The sequence below is a fragment of the Nicotiana tabacum genome, chromosome 14 (assembly GCF_000715075.1).
Source record: "Nicotiana tabacum cultivar K326 chromosome 14, ASM71507v2, whole genome shotgun sequence".
Classification (NCBI taxonomy): Eukaryota; Viridiplantae; Streptophyta; class Magnoliopsida; order Solanales; family Solanaceae; genus Nicotiana; species Nicotiana tabacum.
Genome location: NC_134093.1, coordinates 74,983,441 through 74,997,334, shown reverse-complemented (window position 1 = coordinate 74,997,334; position 13,894 = coordinate 74,983,441). Strand labels below are relative to the sequence as shown.

At 38.7% G+C, this 13,894-nt stretch overlaps 1 protein-coding gene across 2 annotated transcripts; it reads right to left on the bottom strand.

Annotated features, from left to right (window-relative positions):
• Positions 1-290: 290 nt before the first annotated feature.
• Positions 291-13,362, bottom strand: LOC107814127 (uncharacterized). Of its 2 annotated transcripts, none has more exons than XM_075229666.1 (10): positions 13,074-13,362; positions 12,920-12,995; positions 12,450-12,547; positions 3,706-3,807; positions 3,505-3,591; positions 3,066-3,182; positions 2,408-2,511; positions 1,325-1,464; positions 1,091-1,227; positions 291-971 (listed from the first exon to the last, which is right to left on the bottom strand). In XM_075229666.1, exons 1-10 carry the CDS (start codon positions 13,260-13,262, stop codon positions 795-797), a joined length of 1,227 nt encoding a protein of 408 aa, XP_075085767.1. In that variant the 5' UTR covers positions 13,263-13,362; the 3' UTR covers positions 291-794. The 2 variants fall into 2 exon arrangements, with proteins under 2 accessions (XP_075085767.1, XP_075085768.1); XM_075229667.1 differs by having other exon boundaries at positions 3,706-3,795.
• Positions 13,363-13,894: the final 532 nt, after the last annotated feature.

The window sequence follows — 13,894 nt, the reverse complement described above, 5'->3', positions numbered from 1 at the left end:
GCTAGATATTTTCCTTTATAATGGCTCATTATGCTATGTAGTAACAGTTCTCAAATTTTCTCTTCATCTATTCTCTTCTGATCATTTCAACTGTTTTTATTTTATTCTTTTATAAAGATCTTTTGTTCATTTCAGCTAATTTCATTGTTGGCAAGGTTCTAATAATTTGACCCCTTTTCCCTTTTAATTGTTTGACTGCATGTGTTATTATTTAGTAGCAAACGATTTTACGTATTTGTCGAATTTTAAAGGTGATCAAACTCAACGGGGTCATGCATATCCAAGTGTGAGTGATAACTCCTACTTAGGTTGATTCAAGTATAAGCCATAGATATTTACAACAAAATATCGTGTACAAGCACATAATTTGGCACCTGAGTACATCATGCATCAACTTCTTGTATAAGAAACAACAGTTTTCCTCAACTACTAGTAGAGCATCTTTTTTATCATATCCAAAACTACTTTTTTTAATCTCTTAAATATTTGAGTATTTGCATTGCTGAACCACGGAGGAGCACTCGAGGCTGAGGATCACATCCATGCGCACAAGCTCAACAAATTGTTCGGTCATCCACCTACAAATACAATTCCTATAATTTCACCAACATCAAGAACTGCTGCCATGTGACCACCTTCATTAACCACTCTCTATCAAGAGCGACGGTTCCTTTCATCTTAACGCAGCAGCTTGTACCAAACAAGTCCTGTTCTTGAGAAGCTGTCGAGCACTGCTGATATGGTTTAGCACAGAACAAATGGAGTAGCTTCAAGCTTGCAAAACTTATATGATATCAAGATGCAAGTGCAACTACAGAATGAGATTCCTGAATTGCATTTCCAGTAAGCAAAGGACTCTTCTGAAACTCATTTCTCAACTGTCCACAAGCAGCACTTGCATCAAGTCCCCTTGTTTGACGTACACTAGCAGTTACTTTACGAGATTCAAGAGCAGAGACAAAAGCAAGAACCTGCGCCAAAAAATTCAACGTGAATGCATCAATGCAACATAAACTCAGATGAAGTGTTCGGAAGGAAGATAAATGGGGAAATCCATCAGCTAAGGTTGTAGAGATTGGACGAAGCATACTGATCTTTTGGATGGACGCTTATACTCCGAGCCCTCTATTGGATTAAATGGTATTAAGTTCACATGATGACCACGACCCCATTCATGAAGCAATTCTGCCAGTTCAATTGCATGCTCGACCGAATCATTCACTCCGGCTGCCAAAAAGCGAAAATTGGAAGTCACATACTTAGCACATGTTCTCTAGACAGTCCACCACAAAGGGGGAAAAAAAGAAAAGAATTCACTGAATACCTAAAAGTGTATATTCAAAGGAAACCCGTCTTCTAGTTTCCAGGAAGTAATCCCTGCAATCCTTCATAATTGCATTCAAAGGGTAGGACTTTGCACTTGGTACAATCTTTTCCCGAAGATTCTGATTTGGAGCATGTAAGCTGATGTACAGCGGTGAAACAAAGTAGAGATCAGAAATTCTAGATAGCTAAGGATAAATCAGCAGGGAACAAAAGAATGTCTCCGTTAATATGCAGCATCTTCACAGCTCTATGTAGGCCAATATAAGAGTCCTCGAGAAAACTTGTTGTAAAGTCCCAGTGAAAAAATGAAACTAATCACATCATGAAATATATAAAGTTCCACCAATATCTGAACTGTCCGTTCTAAATTCCTTGCCTAGAGTTTGCAGAAAACCACTCTTCAACTTTTGCAAATCCGGTTTTCTATTCAATGGCAAGAAAAAAAAAATGATTTAGGCCACAATCTCAGTACACTTGCTTCTTCTGCTACATCTTGTCCAGATCTGTTGGCCACACTTCTCTGAAATTAAGTGGGGTATCAACTTTCTTGCTACTGAAATGTGTTAGCTTCATGGTTTCTTAATCTAAAGTCGTCATTAGAGATTTGGTAGCAAACATCATTCTTATGCTTTTATTCAATGTTTAAGTTTAGCCTGCATATGGGCTAGAACAATCCCCAAAGTAGTATAAAAGCCACATATCAGGAGGCAAGGACATTATGCGAAGGGGCACAAGAAAATCTATATGCTGTAAAGGGCTCAGACTAATCCTTTTTTTTATTTATAAAAAGGGCTCAGAATAATCTTTACAACATATTGCAAGAAGGAAATAAGCACCCAAAGTCCCACACCACTACCATAGCAGTGCAAAATATTCTGAATCTCATGGACACAACTAGCAGTTAATAATGAAAAGCCAGAAGTATCTGCTACCAGACATGCATTTCTCAGCTGTCATTTTAAGATTCTTTTTCTTCCCTTTTGTTGTGCTTCATTTGAGTTGTTAGTGTGTGTGGTGTTTTTGTGTGTGTGTGTGTGTTGGGGGGGGGGGGGGGGTTGAGGAGGTGGCTAGTAACTACTACCTAAGAGCCAATGTTGACTGAAGTTTGTAAGATGCGAGCTTCTTTATGGTGTTTGGAACTCCAACAGTTGAAATCGTAATCATCCTTTGCCCAATCAAAATATCCTTATAAGAAAAGAAAGAATTCAAATTTCATACTATACCATATGAAATAACATGGAGCAATTTTGCTGCTTTTCTACAAAACTTAAAGGTCAACTATATGGAAGAATGATCCTACCACGCTTGTGTCAGCTCTTGGCACTTATTGTCCAGTGCTTTTATATTACTTCATCAAGTTTGATTTACATTTGAAGGAAAATATTTCTCTAGCAAGACATAATAGATCTCTGAGTCACTTGCATATTTCATACCCTCTGAAAAGGAGTAAGAACCAAGTGCCCACATTTTTCAAGGTGAATATTCATAGAAAGCTATTCAAGCAGCAGCCCAATTATGCAATGAAATGCATGTTTAAGCAATCGACACACCACTTAACCTCAGAAGCTTGAAGGCAACAGAATCTTGGGAGCCTTTTATACCAAGAGAAACATATAAAATACACACTTATGGACAGGAAATACGTTGTACCAGAAAACATTTAAAGTTCAATCAACATGTCAGACTCGAGGGAGTAACTCAAATGAACAAAAAAAGTCATATCAAGGATGTTACAAGACCTTATTCAGGCAACGATGTGCTTCAAGGACTTCTTTCATGTTCAACATTGGCTCCCCCATACCCATAAACACAACGTTTGTCACTCTCTGCTTGAATAGCTCTTCTATTGCCAAGACCTGCAGCAGTTAATTATAAATCAAAATAATCTCCATAAGTTTGTGCCAGACATACCATGTTCTTGAATTTGGCATCAACTAGAAAACGAAAATCAATACGTGTGCCCACAGAATCCTCTTGACTGATCAAGTTAAAGTTCAAAACCATGACTGATAAAGGTAACAGCTTTTAGCAGCTATGGTATCTTAACAGGCCATCCATTTTCTATCCAAAATGATGGATAGAAAATCTATTGAAAATCCCACGATATAGCTTTTATAGCTACAAGAAAGCAATTATGAAGACGCGGGTATATATTAAGGGCAGAGATGCAAAGAAAACCTGATCAACAATTTCATGGCTCTTAAGGTTCCTTGAGAATCCTCCTTTGCCAGTGGCACAGAACGAACAGCGCAATGGGCAGCCCACCTGATTAGCAAAGAAATGAATGACCACAGTGGCAGAATAAAGATTAAAAGCCACATAAAATTTTAGTAGCTAATTCTGAGAGCATATATTTAATCAATGATGACAATAAGTTACCTGAGATGAAACACATGCTGTCAAGCGAGATGAACCATCATTGTCTTTAACTGGAATTCCAACAGTCTCGACCAATCGGTTGTCCTCGAGCTTTATTAACAACTGAAGATAAATATCAGGAATTCTAAGATAGTTAAAGAGGGAAAGGATGACAGAAGAAAGAGATATGTACTACACAAAAGAATTCAACCTCCCAAAAATAATTATAACTTTTTTTCTTTTTTCTTTTTCAGACCAAAAAAATTATAACTAAAAAGTACAATCTTAGGGAAGATTTAAATAAAAACACCAAGACATACAAAATAAAAAGCTGTCTCAGGGCATAACACAACTTGCTATATAGCATATGCTGGAGGTCCATTATCTAACTCATTCTTTAAAAGTCACTTCCAATTTGCTCTCCTTCAGTAGCTGGATATGGACACAACATCCTTCCGTGTTAACACAATCCTAGCTTCCAGTTATGCCACACACACGCACCAGAAAAAAAGAAAAAAAAAAAGAGAGAGAGAGAGAGAAAGAGAGAACCAGTTATGTCCTAAAAAGTTCAGCTAGAAATTTAATTATTTCATTATTTCAACTTTAGCTTGAAATATTATTTGCAAATCAATGTTTGTCTTGTAATTTGGTCCGTTTTTTCAACTTTAACTCGAAATAGAGAATTTAAAGTTGAAAAACTGGTTTGAGGGTATTTCAAATGAAACAATGGTTTTCAATCAAAAATTTCAACATTTTTTCAAGTGATATTCATGTCTCCAAACACAGCTTGAACTTCCAGATACCCCTTTTCCAACTACAACTTCAAATACTCTTTTCAACTTCAAGTGAAAATCTTTTGTTTGTTTTCCTTTTCTGTTTTGTATTCGACCTCATTATCTGCTTCAGGATTCTTAATTCTCATCTTCCCTTCAACTTGCTTTAATTCTCATCTAGTCCCGTATTTATTTGTTGTGACCTTCCCCCATCCTCAATGCCAAGCTCCCAAATTGTTGGGCTTTGTTAAAACCTTTAGGTCCGTTAATCCTAAGCCTCCAATCTTCATAGGTGTTAAATAGTTATATCTAAATAATCCTATTCCCATATGTAGTAGGAGTAGAACATATATTATATATATAGGGCTCATTGTATCATTGTTCATAAATCAATAGAACATTTTCCCATGTATTATTTCTCACATGGTATCAGAGCATGAGTGAGACATATCCGGGAAAGTCAGACAGTCATCGTGCGTCAATTTCCGGCGATTCTAGGGCAGATTTATGTCAAACTAATTTCCGTCGGTGTTCTGCAAAAACCAACACCACCACAAGGTCCCTCAACCCCCGGCGACCAAACCCTAACAAATATCTCCGGCAGCAGAGCTCTCACGCACCTATCGGAGCAAAAAATTTCCTGCGAGATCTGGTCCACGCACAGGCGCATGGGACCCCTTCCTGCTATTTTTTGGCCGACCTTCTTTGAGACAGCTTGTTCGCTAGGCATTTCCGACTCTACCCATTTATGTTTCATCATATTCCGACAACTTTTTTATTTTTGGCGACTATTTGCAGATTCCCGCGACTGTTCCAGTTTCCGAATCAAGATTCGCCATCAAGAGAGGGAAGAGCCTTGACTTTAGGTTAGGCCGGTCTCATCATTCACGCAATTCCCTCGTCCATCAATTGATCACGCGAGTACGCAACCAGTCAGGCATCCAGTCAGCGCATAGCGAATGAAAAAAGCGTTCATCCTGGATTGCTCCAGCATGAAAGTTCCATTTCAGGCGGCTACAGTGTATTTTTTCTGTTGCTTCTCAACTGTTTTGTGACCCAACACAATTTTGGACCAACTTCGCCACCAATTTTTGTGACTTCGTACTTATTTGATCCAACCATGTCTCTCGGACTTGATGCATTTGGTTCCAAAAACAATGGAATTGGAAATTCAGCCTTTATGATTACTTTTGAACCCCTACTTGGAAGTTCAAATTATTTATCTTGGGCTTCGTCTGTGAAGTTGTGGTGTAAAGCTCAAGGTGTTCAAGATCGCTTAACCAAAAAGGCTAGTGAGGGAGATGAAAAGACCAAAGCACAGTGGAAAAAGATCGATGCTCAGTTATGTAGTATCTTGTGGCGATATATTGATTCCAAGTTGATGCCTTTGTTTCGTCCATTCTAGGCATGTCATTTAGTTTGGGAAAAGGCACGTACTTTATACACTAATGGCATATCTCGTTTCTATGATGTGATATTGCGGATGACAAATTTGAAGAAACAGGAATTGAATATGTCGACTTCCTTGGGACAAGTACAGGCAGTCATAGACGAATTTGAGAAGTTGATGACAGTTTCTGCTAGTGTTGAAAATCAACAAGATCAACGACAAAAGATGTTTCTAGTTCTTACACTCGCTGGACTTCCTAATGACCTTGATTCAGTGCGTGACCAGATTTTGGCTAGTCCGACTGTCCCTACAGTTGATGAACTATTCTCTCGATTATTTCGCCTTGTTGCAGCACCTAGTTACATAGTGATCTCATCACAGACGGTTGACTCATCTGTTCTCGCATCCCAGACAATGGAAAATCGGGTATCTCAGACTATGGAGAATAGACGAGGCGGATTTTGTTTTGGAAGGTCTCGACCCAAGTGTTCTTATTGTAATACAGTAATAGGCTTGGACACACTCGTGAGACCCGTGAGGTGTGTTACTCTTTGCATGGTTGACCATCTAAAAATGCTCATGTTGCTAAAACAGAGACTGCAGGTAACCAGAGGTTTTCTTTATTTGAAGGGGAATATAATGAGTTCCTTCAGTAACGAGCAAGTAACCAGACACCTCCACAAGTAGCCTCAGTTGCTCGGACTGATACTTCTGTCGCTGGTAATTCCTTTACTCTATTTCCCAGTCTACTACTCTTGGACCGTGGATCATGGACTCAGGCGCCTCTGATCATATTTTTGGTAATAAGTCACTTTTGTCAAATATTGTTTATTCACAGTCTCTTCCCAGTGTTACTTTAGCCAATAAAGTCCAAACAAAAGCAAAAAGAGTTGGACAAGCTAATCCCTTATCCTCAGTCACTTTAGATTTTGTTCTTCATATCTCTGGTTGTCCTTTTAATCTTGTATCGGTTAGTCGGTTGACTCGTGCCCTCCATTGCGGTATATACTTTATTGATGACTCTTTTGTTATGCAGGACCGCAGTACGGGACAGATGATTGGCACAGAGCGTGAATCACAAGGCCTTTACTACCTTGACTCACTCAATCCTTCCACAGCATGTCCAGTTACAGATTCTCCAGACCTAATTCACAGACGTTGAGGACATCCAAGTTTATCCAAGCTTCAAAAGACGGTGCCTAGTTTATCTGGTTTGTCTAGATTGTGAGTCGTGTCAACTTGGGAAACATACCCGAGCCACTTTTTCGCGTACTGTTGAGAGTCATACAGAGTCTGTTTTTTCTTTAGTTCATTATGATATATGGGGTCCTAGTAGAGTCAGTTCAACCTTAGGATTTCGTTATTTTGTTAGTTTCATTGACGATTACTCAAGATATACTTGGATTTTCTTAATGAAAAATGGTTCTGAGTTGTTTTTTATATTCCAGAGTTTTTGTGCAGAAATAAAAAACCAGTTTAGCGTTTCTATTCGTATCTTTCGTAGTAATAATGCCTTAGAATAGTCATCATCTCAATTTCAGCAGTTTTTGACTTCTCAAGGAATTATTCATCGGACAAGACTTGTCCGTATACCCCCAGCAGAATGGGGTAACAGAGAGAAAGAATTGACACCTCATTGAGACTGCTCGAACACTTCTAATTGAGTCTTATTGTGAAGAGGAGATGCACAGATGCACCGGTGAAGAGGTGTGAGAGGCTGGCATTGGAGGGCCAATGGGCCAACGGAGAGGTAGAGGCAAGCCGAAGAAGTATTGGGGAGAGGTCATTAGGTAAGATATGGCTTTGTTCCAGCTTATTGAGGACATGGTCATGGATAGGAAGGTGTGGAGGTTGAGAATAACAGTAAAGGATTAGGTAGTCGAGCGTTGTCCTTGTTTGTATCAGTAGCTTTGATACATCACTTAGTGTCTTTCGTGTATTTTCGTATTCCTAGACTTCTGTTATTACTTGTTGTCTTTGTTTCGGTTTTCTGATTGCATTACCTGGTGTTAGTTTTGTATTTTCGCTTCGGTTGTCAGATTGGTTTGCTTGTTATTGCCCTTCCCTTTATCTTTCCTGAGACGCGGGTCTACCAGAAACAGCCTCTCTGTCTTCTTAAAGGCAGAGGTAAGGTCTGCGTACACTCTACCCTCCCAGACCCCACTTGTGGGACTACACTGGGTATGTTGTTGTTGTTGTACTTACTTAACATCTTTATTTCTTTAATTGAGGGAAGGGAAAGAAGTTTTCGAAAATTCAAAACACCAACACATGTGACATGTATAATTTGGTTATCCGATTTCATCTGTATCAACTCAAGTTTCAGAGGTAGAAACAGACCAAATTAATGCGTTCAAGGAAGAATGTTTTCCCTTTTCTTCTCTAGTCCCCCTAGACGATCCATGCAAAAAATGGTCTTTCCTCTTCTCAAATGGCAAAGTCGCCAAACAGTCCAACAACGCTTCATTTTACATGTGCAACACTAAAAGAAAGTCTACATTTCAGTATAAATGTTTTAATTAAATACTACATCTCTCTACGAGTTATTGATCGAGGTTTAAACTCGAGAGCAATTTTTGTCAATAATTTCTAACACACCCAATTATTGGAATTGCGCGAAAAATGGCACCAGTACGGAAAAAGATTCAGCCTTTACGATGGTAATAATTCCTCTTTAATTTGCATTCGCACTTTCCTGACATGCGATAAAGGCTTGATAATGCTTTTAGCCTATTTATAATCGTGGAACCCATTTAGATGGATTGGAAGCATAATAAAGTTAAAAGGGTTTTCCATATGATGATTGAGGAACATTTAGGTAAATCCAAGTGAAAATACAGTTTAGTGTAAATGATAGGGCAAGGGACTTTCTATTGTGTCCAGCAACAAAGAGAAGAGCTACACCTTCAACTAACGAGCAAATATGCCAATTCCATAGACATTGCAAAATTTAGAATAAGGTTTGCATGTAACATGGTTGCAAGAGAATGAACTTATTAAAGCATTAGGATCAGAAATGCTCATGTCATGGGACCATAACTGAGTGATTAGTGGACCACATGCAGCACGTGTCAGTGAGATAAAATATCCATCAATCAAGGGAGGTTCATAGTATTGTTTGGAAGAAAGCCCACATAAAGACACATTCATTGTGCAACAAAACCAAGCATCCTCATGATCCTTGGTGGTATGTGTTCCCCCGGGATTGGCTCTCTCCATAAGATGGGACAAATTTTGCTTTATCCGTACTAATTTTGGCCTTTGGGGCCTTGGCTATCATAGTGAGGTGTGAAAGCACTATGTAGCACATAAGCAATGTATGTCGTAGTTGCATCAAGCTATTTGTTGGCACTAGGATCTTGTTTCAATAGTGCTAATGTCATTCTACACCTTCTCCAACCGACACTATAGATTTTGAGCTGGTTTGTTTCTTTTCTTCTTCTTTTTCACCAAGCTGGTTTGTTTCTACTTCTGAAAAATTTTGCACCTTCTGGTTTAGACAGGTTTAGCTAGTATCTTGGGTTAACTACAGTTCTTATAGCTCCTTAGCACCAGAATAAATCTTCGAGATGTCTCTTCTGGAGGGTAACCCTTGTGCTAATGACACCACTTGGGATCTCATACTTATAATAACAATTGTCCATCATTCAAAAATAAGCAAGTTCTATGAGTGTATGATACCACCACAAACCCCCAAGTCAACATTCAATCCCACAAAAATCACAATCACTTTTATACAACAACAACAAAGCTAGTGTAATCCACAAGTGGGGTCTGAGCAGGGTAGTGTGTACGCAGACCTTACTCCTACCTTGTGCAGGTAGAAAGGTTGTTTCCGATAGACCCTCGGCTCAGGTCAACATAGTCGCAGCATTAAAGCAAAAGAAAAATAGTAATGAGAAGGTCATGAAAAAAAGTAACAGCAGCGAGATAGTAATAAAACCGAGCCAGAAGCAACAACGGATAGTGATAAACATCCAAGAATAAGATAAAATAAGAGTAATACTAAAACTGTCGGTAAGGACAGGAAGTAAGCTCTACTACCAACTAACTTTTTACCCTAATTCTTGACCTACACAACTTCCTATCAAGGGTCATATCCTCAGTGAAGATACACCATGTCCTGCCTACTAATCACCTCTCCTTAAAACTTCTTCGGCCTCCTCTCCCTCTCCTTAGACCCACCATATTCAATCTCTCACACCTCCTCACTAGGGCGGTGGTGCATCTCCTCGTTACATGTTCGAACCATCTCAAACTTAATTCTCACATCTTATCCTCCACGAGGGTCACCCCCACCTTTTCCCGAATATCTTCATTCCTGACATATCCCTCCTAATATGCCCACACATCCATCTCAATGTCCTCATTTTCGTTAGTTTCATTTTCTGTACATGAGAGATCTTGACTGGCCAACACTCCGCCTCATACACCATAGTCGGTCTAACCACCACTCTGTAGAACTTACCTTTAAGTCTTAGTGGCACGTTCTTACCACATAAGACACCGGATGCAAGCCTCAATTTCTTCCACCCCACTCCAGTACGGTGTGTGACATCATCATCAATCTCCCCATTACCTTGGATTACTGACCCTAGGTACTTGAAACTTCTTCTCTTGGGGATGACTTGTGTATAATACCTCACTTCCACTTCATCTTCCTAAGTTACATCACTAAACTTGCACTCCATGTATTCAGTTTTAGTCCTGCTAAACTTGAAGCCTTTGGACTCCAGGATCTGTCTCCAGACCTCCAGCTTAGCGTTAACTCCGTCTTGCGTCTCATCAATCAACACTATGTCATCTGTAAATAACATGCACCAAGGCACCTCCCCATGAATGTGTCACGTCAATACATCGCGAATAAGAACGAGCTAAGAGTCGATCCCCGATGCAATCTCATCATGATTGGAAAGTGTCTCGAGTCTCCTCCCACTGTCCTTACCCGTATTTTAGCACCATCATACATGTTCTTAATCGCCGCAGTGTATGCTACAGGAACACCTCTAGCCTCCAGGCACCTCTATAAAACTTTCCTTGGAACTTTGTCGTATGCTTTCTCCAAATCAATGAACAGTACATGCAAGTCTCTCTTCCTCATCCTATAGTGCTCCACCAATCTCCTTATAAGATGAATGACTTCGGTAGTCGATCGTCCCGACATGAAGCCGAACTGGTTCTCGGAAATAAACAATCCTCCCCATCCTCATCTCCACCACCCTCTCCAAAATTTTCATAGTGTATCTTAGCAGCTTGATATACCTATAGTTGCCTTCAAAACACCAACATACAGGCATTAGTTTTAACTTCTAAAGACATGGAAAGCTCCTACCACCATATAGTCAGTACAGCTACTAAAATCATACTTTACAGCTCCTCTCAATCCAAGTAGTTATTCGAAATCATAATTTGGTTGATACTTCATCCATGCATGATGAGGTGAAGCCATATTACAGTTGTTCTGGGGCTAGTGGGATATTTGGGTCAAAAGAGGTCTAACATTAAATGGTTCATGACAGGAAGGATTCACAAGAATATGAACTCCATCGGCAAAAAGTCAACCTGTTGAAGAAAAAAAAAGAGGTTGAAAAGTCAATGCTACTAAAAAACATCACTTTGTCATCTAAAGTGACAGAGCAACGCAAACCGAGTTCTCCCATGGGTGAAATGATGCGCCTATGAGAACAGCATGCTTCAAAAATGAGGCATAGAGTGCTTGAGCAAAAACTGGTCAATGCTTTGAATCTGACTTTAATAAATGTAGAAAAAGGAAAAACAGGACCTCTTGCTATGTAGATTCTAGGTCTCCTCTCCATATACATATCAATGTTTTCACTGCCCTCGTTTTCTTCTACGACTGTTTCTCTGCTACATCGTCTGCTTCATGTTATTTTCATACACAAATAATCTTACTACTTCTTGCAGACTTCTCTTTTGCTTCTTTTTTCTACTCTCTTAGTTCAGTTACTAAAGTAACTAAACATGAGGTTCAATACTGCAACTTAATTTTCTAATAATTGACTAGCCGAATATAAGTATTAATTTTGTGATTGAAGTTATCTTTCTGTGGTCTTAGTGAAATTATATTTTATTGATGTCTGATTAGAATTGTTGGATTACTATAAAAGTTGTCATTATTATATACTGGAAGCTGAAGTTAGCAACTTGATGTTATAAACATATATTTGGTACTTCTTGTATTTTTCAAAAATGTGCACTTTACTTCTAAGATGTGTGCACTCCCATTCTCGATTTTCACTTAAGATCCCATGAGTTCTATCTCTTTTTGCTCTTTGCGCTTTTCATACTGCAAAAAGCCTGCACTCCATGGTATAATGGAGGCACCAGACATAAAAAATGGAGTCACCACATGCCAAAATGCCTTGTATAGGTATATCGACAATCTAGGATCAGCTTCAACTGGCCATCTTTTTGTATAGTCATTAAAATAACACCAGACTAAACAGTCAACCAAAGTTAAGCACACAAGAAAGTTATTTCTAAATGAAATTAACTGGAAAACTACTATACTTAGGGCAACAAAAAATCTGTAACCACTAACACACAGCATAACCAAAATATAAGCATGCAAGAAAATTCACCTTGATGGTCCCATCAGCTGCGGTGACTGCTTTATGAATTGGGGACCTTCCAACCCTCCATCCTGCTTCTTCTAAATCGTATCTGAATGCCAACGGCACTACAAAATTTAAGTAATTACAAAACGTAAGAGCAAGCATAAAAATTAAACAAACTTTGCTCTTCTTTTTTTTGATTTGCACCGGGTGTCCGAGTCTCTTTGAGCCCGACTAATCCCGGGGTGCACAGGCCCTCGGCAAGGAGTTTTCCGCCACCACGGTTAATTCAGGTTTTACCCAGTCCGATGGCCCTCAGAAATTGTTTGGACCCAGTGAGTTTCGAACTTGAGACCTTGAAAGGGAGCAAACCCCAAGGCTCAAGTCATTTGCAACCGGGCCAACCCTGAGGGTTCATACTTTGCTCTTAAATAAATAAAACTAGAAAACTATTTCCAACAGTAAGAAAGAAATAAGGGCTAAAACAAAAAACTCACGCTGACTAAATTCCTGAATTTCCTTGACCTTTCTCTTGTAGATGAGATGATACAGCTGTTTACCTCTAAAACTTTTCTGTAGCACGTTAAACAGAGTAATTAAGTGGAGTACTATTTAACAGTTTGGTTACAAATTGTTGGGCTGTGAACAAACCTGACCAAAGTCGAGCGCTATTTGCTGAAGTTGTTCGTCCGACAAGCCAAGGAGGACGTGCGAATCCATTTGAGAAGCCTTCTTGAGTGAGGGTACTCTGACGCTACTGGAGGCGACTGTAAAAGTGCGAGACCGTAAGGCCCGTGCGAGGGGAAGTGAGCAGCCGTACTGAAGAACAGCCATCGCCATTTCAGCTCAAACCTCAGAGTGCTCTCAAGAGGATAAACCCAAAAATAAACCTCTATGGATTTTAAATGATACAATAATATAGGAATTAAATAATAAAGGGACTTTAGTAAATTTTATAATGTTTGGTTAATTATAGATTTTTATTTTTAATTTTAACCTTGAATTATTTTAAAGGACATTGAAAAAGTAACTTTGAAGAAGGGCATCTTTGTAATTCGAGTTTTATTTCGAGATTATTAATTCAAAAATTGTTATCCCACTCTCAATATGAAATTTAATTTGTAAGTTGCTTATCCTAAAATTAAAAATTCAACAAAATGCGGAATAAACTAATTAAGTATTTTGTCTCGGGATTGTTATCTTTTATTACAACAAACAAATGATCAGTTGGAGTCAAAGAAAAGGGAAAGGAAAGATACTCATTAGATTTATTTATTTTTCATTAGAGGTCCTTTAAACTTGTGAAAGATTTTCATTTAAACAACTTAACTAAGTATCCGAGCTATTGAACACCTAAACTCTTTATTTAATGGGTCTATTGAATACTTAATTGACAATTAAAAAGTATGAATCTCAATCGTTATGACATGGCCAAAAAAATAAATAATCACATATTCTTTCATTCTTTTCTC

Bases quoted from the DNA above. Each gene is read 5' to 3' on its own strand.
- LOC107814127 (XM_075229666.1), bottom strand. From the start codon at position 13,262: ATGGCGATGGCTGTTCTTCAGTACGGCTGCTCACTTCCCCTCGCACGG. The intron at 3,808-12,449 runs GTGAATTTTCTT...ATTTATCTTCAG, and splicing joins CAGCTGATGGGACCATCAAG to TTGTTAATAAAGCTCGAGGA. The intron at 1,228-1,324 runs GTATTCAGTGAA...GCTTTTTGGCAG, and splicing joins CTTTGAATATACACTTTTAG to CCGGAGTGAATGATTCGGTC.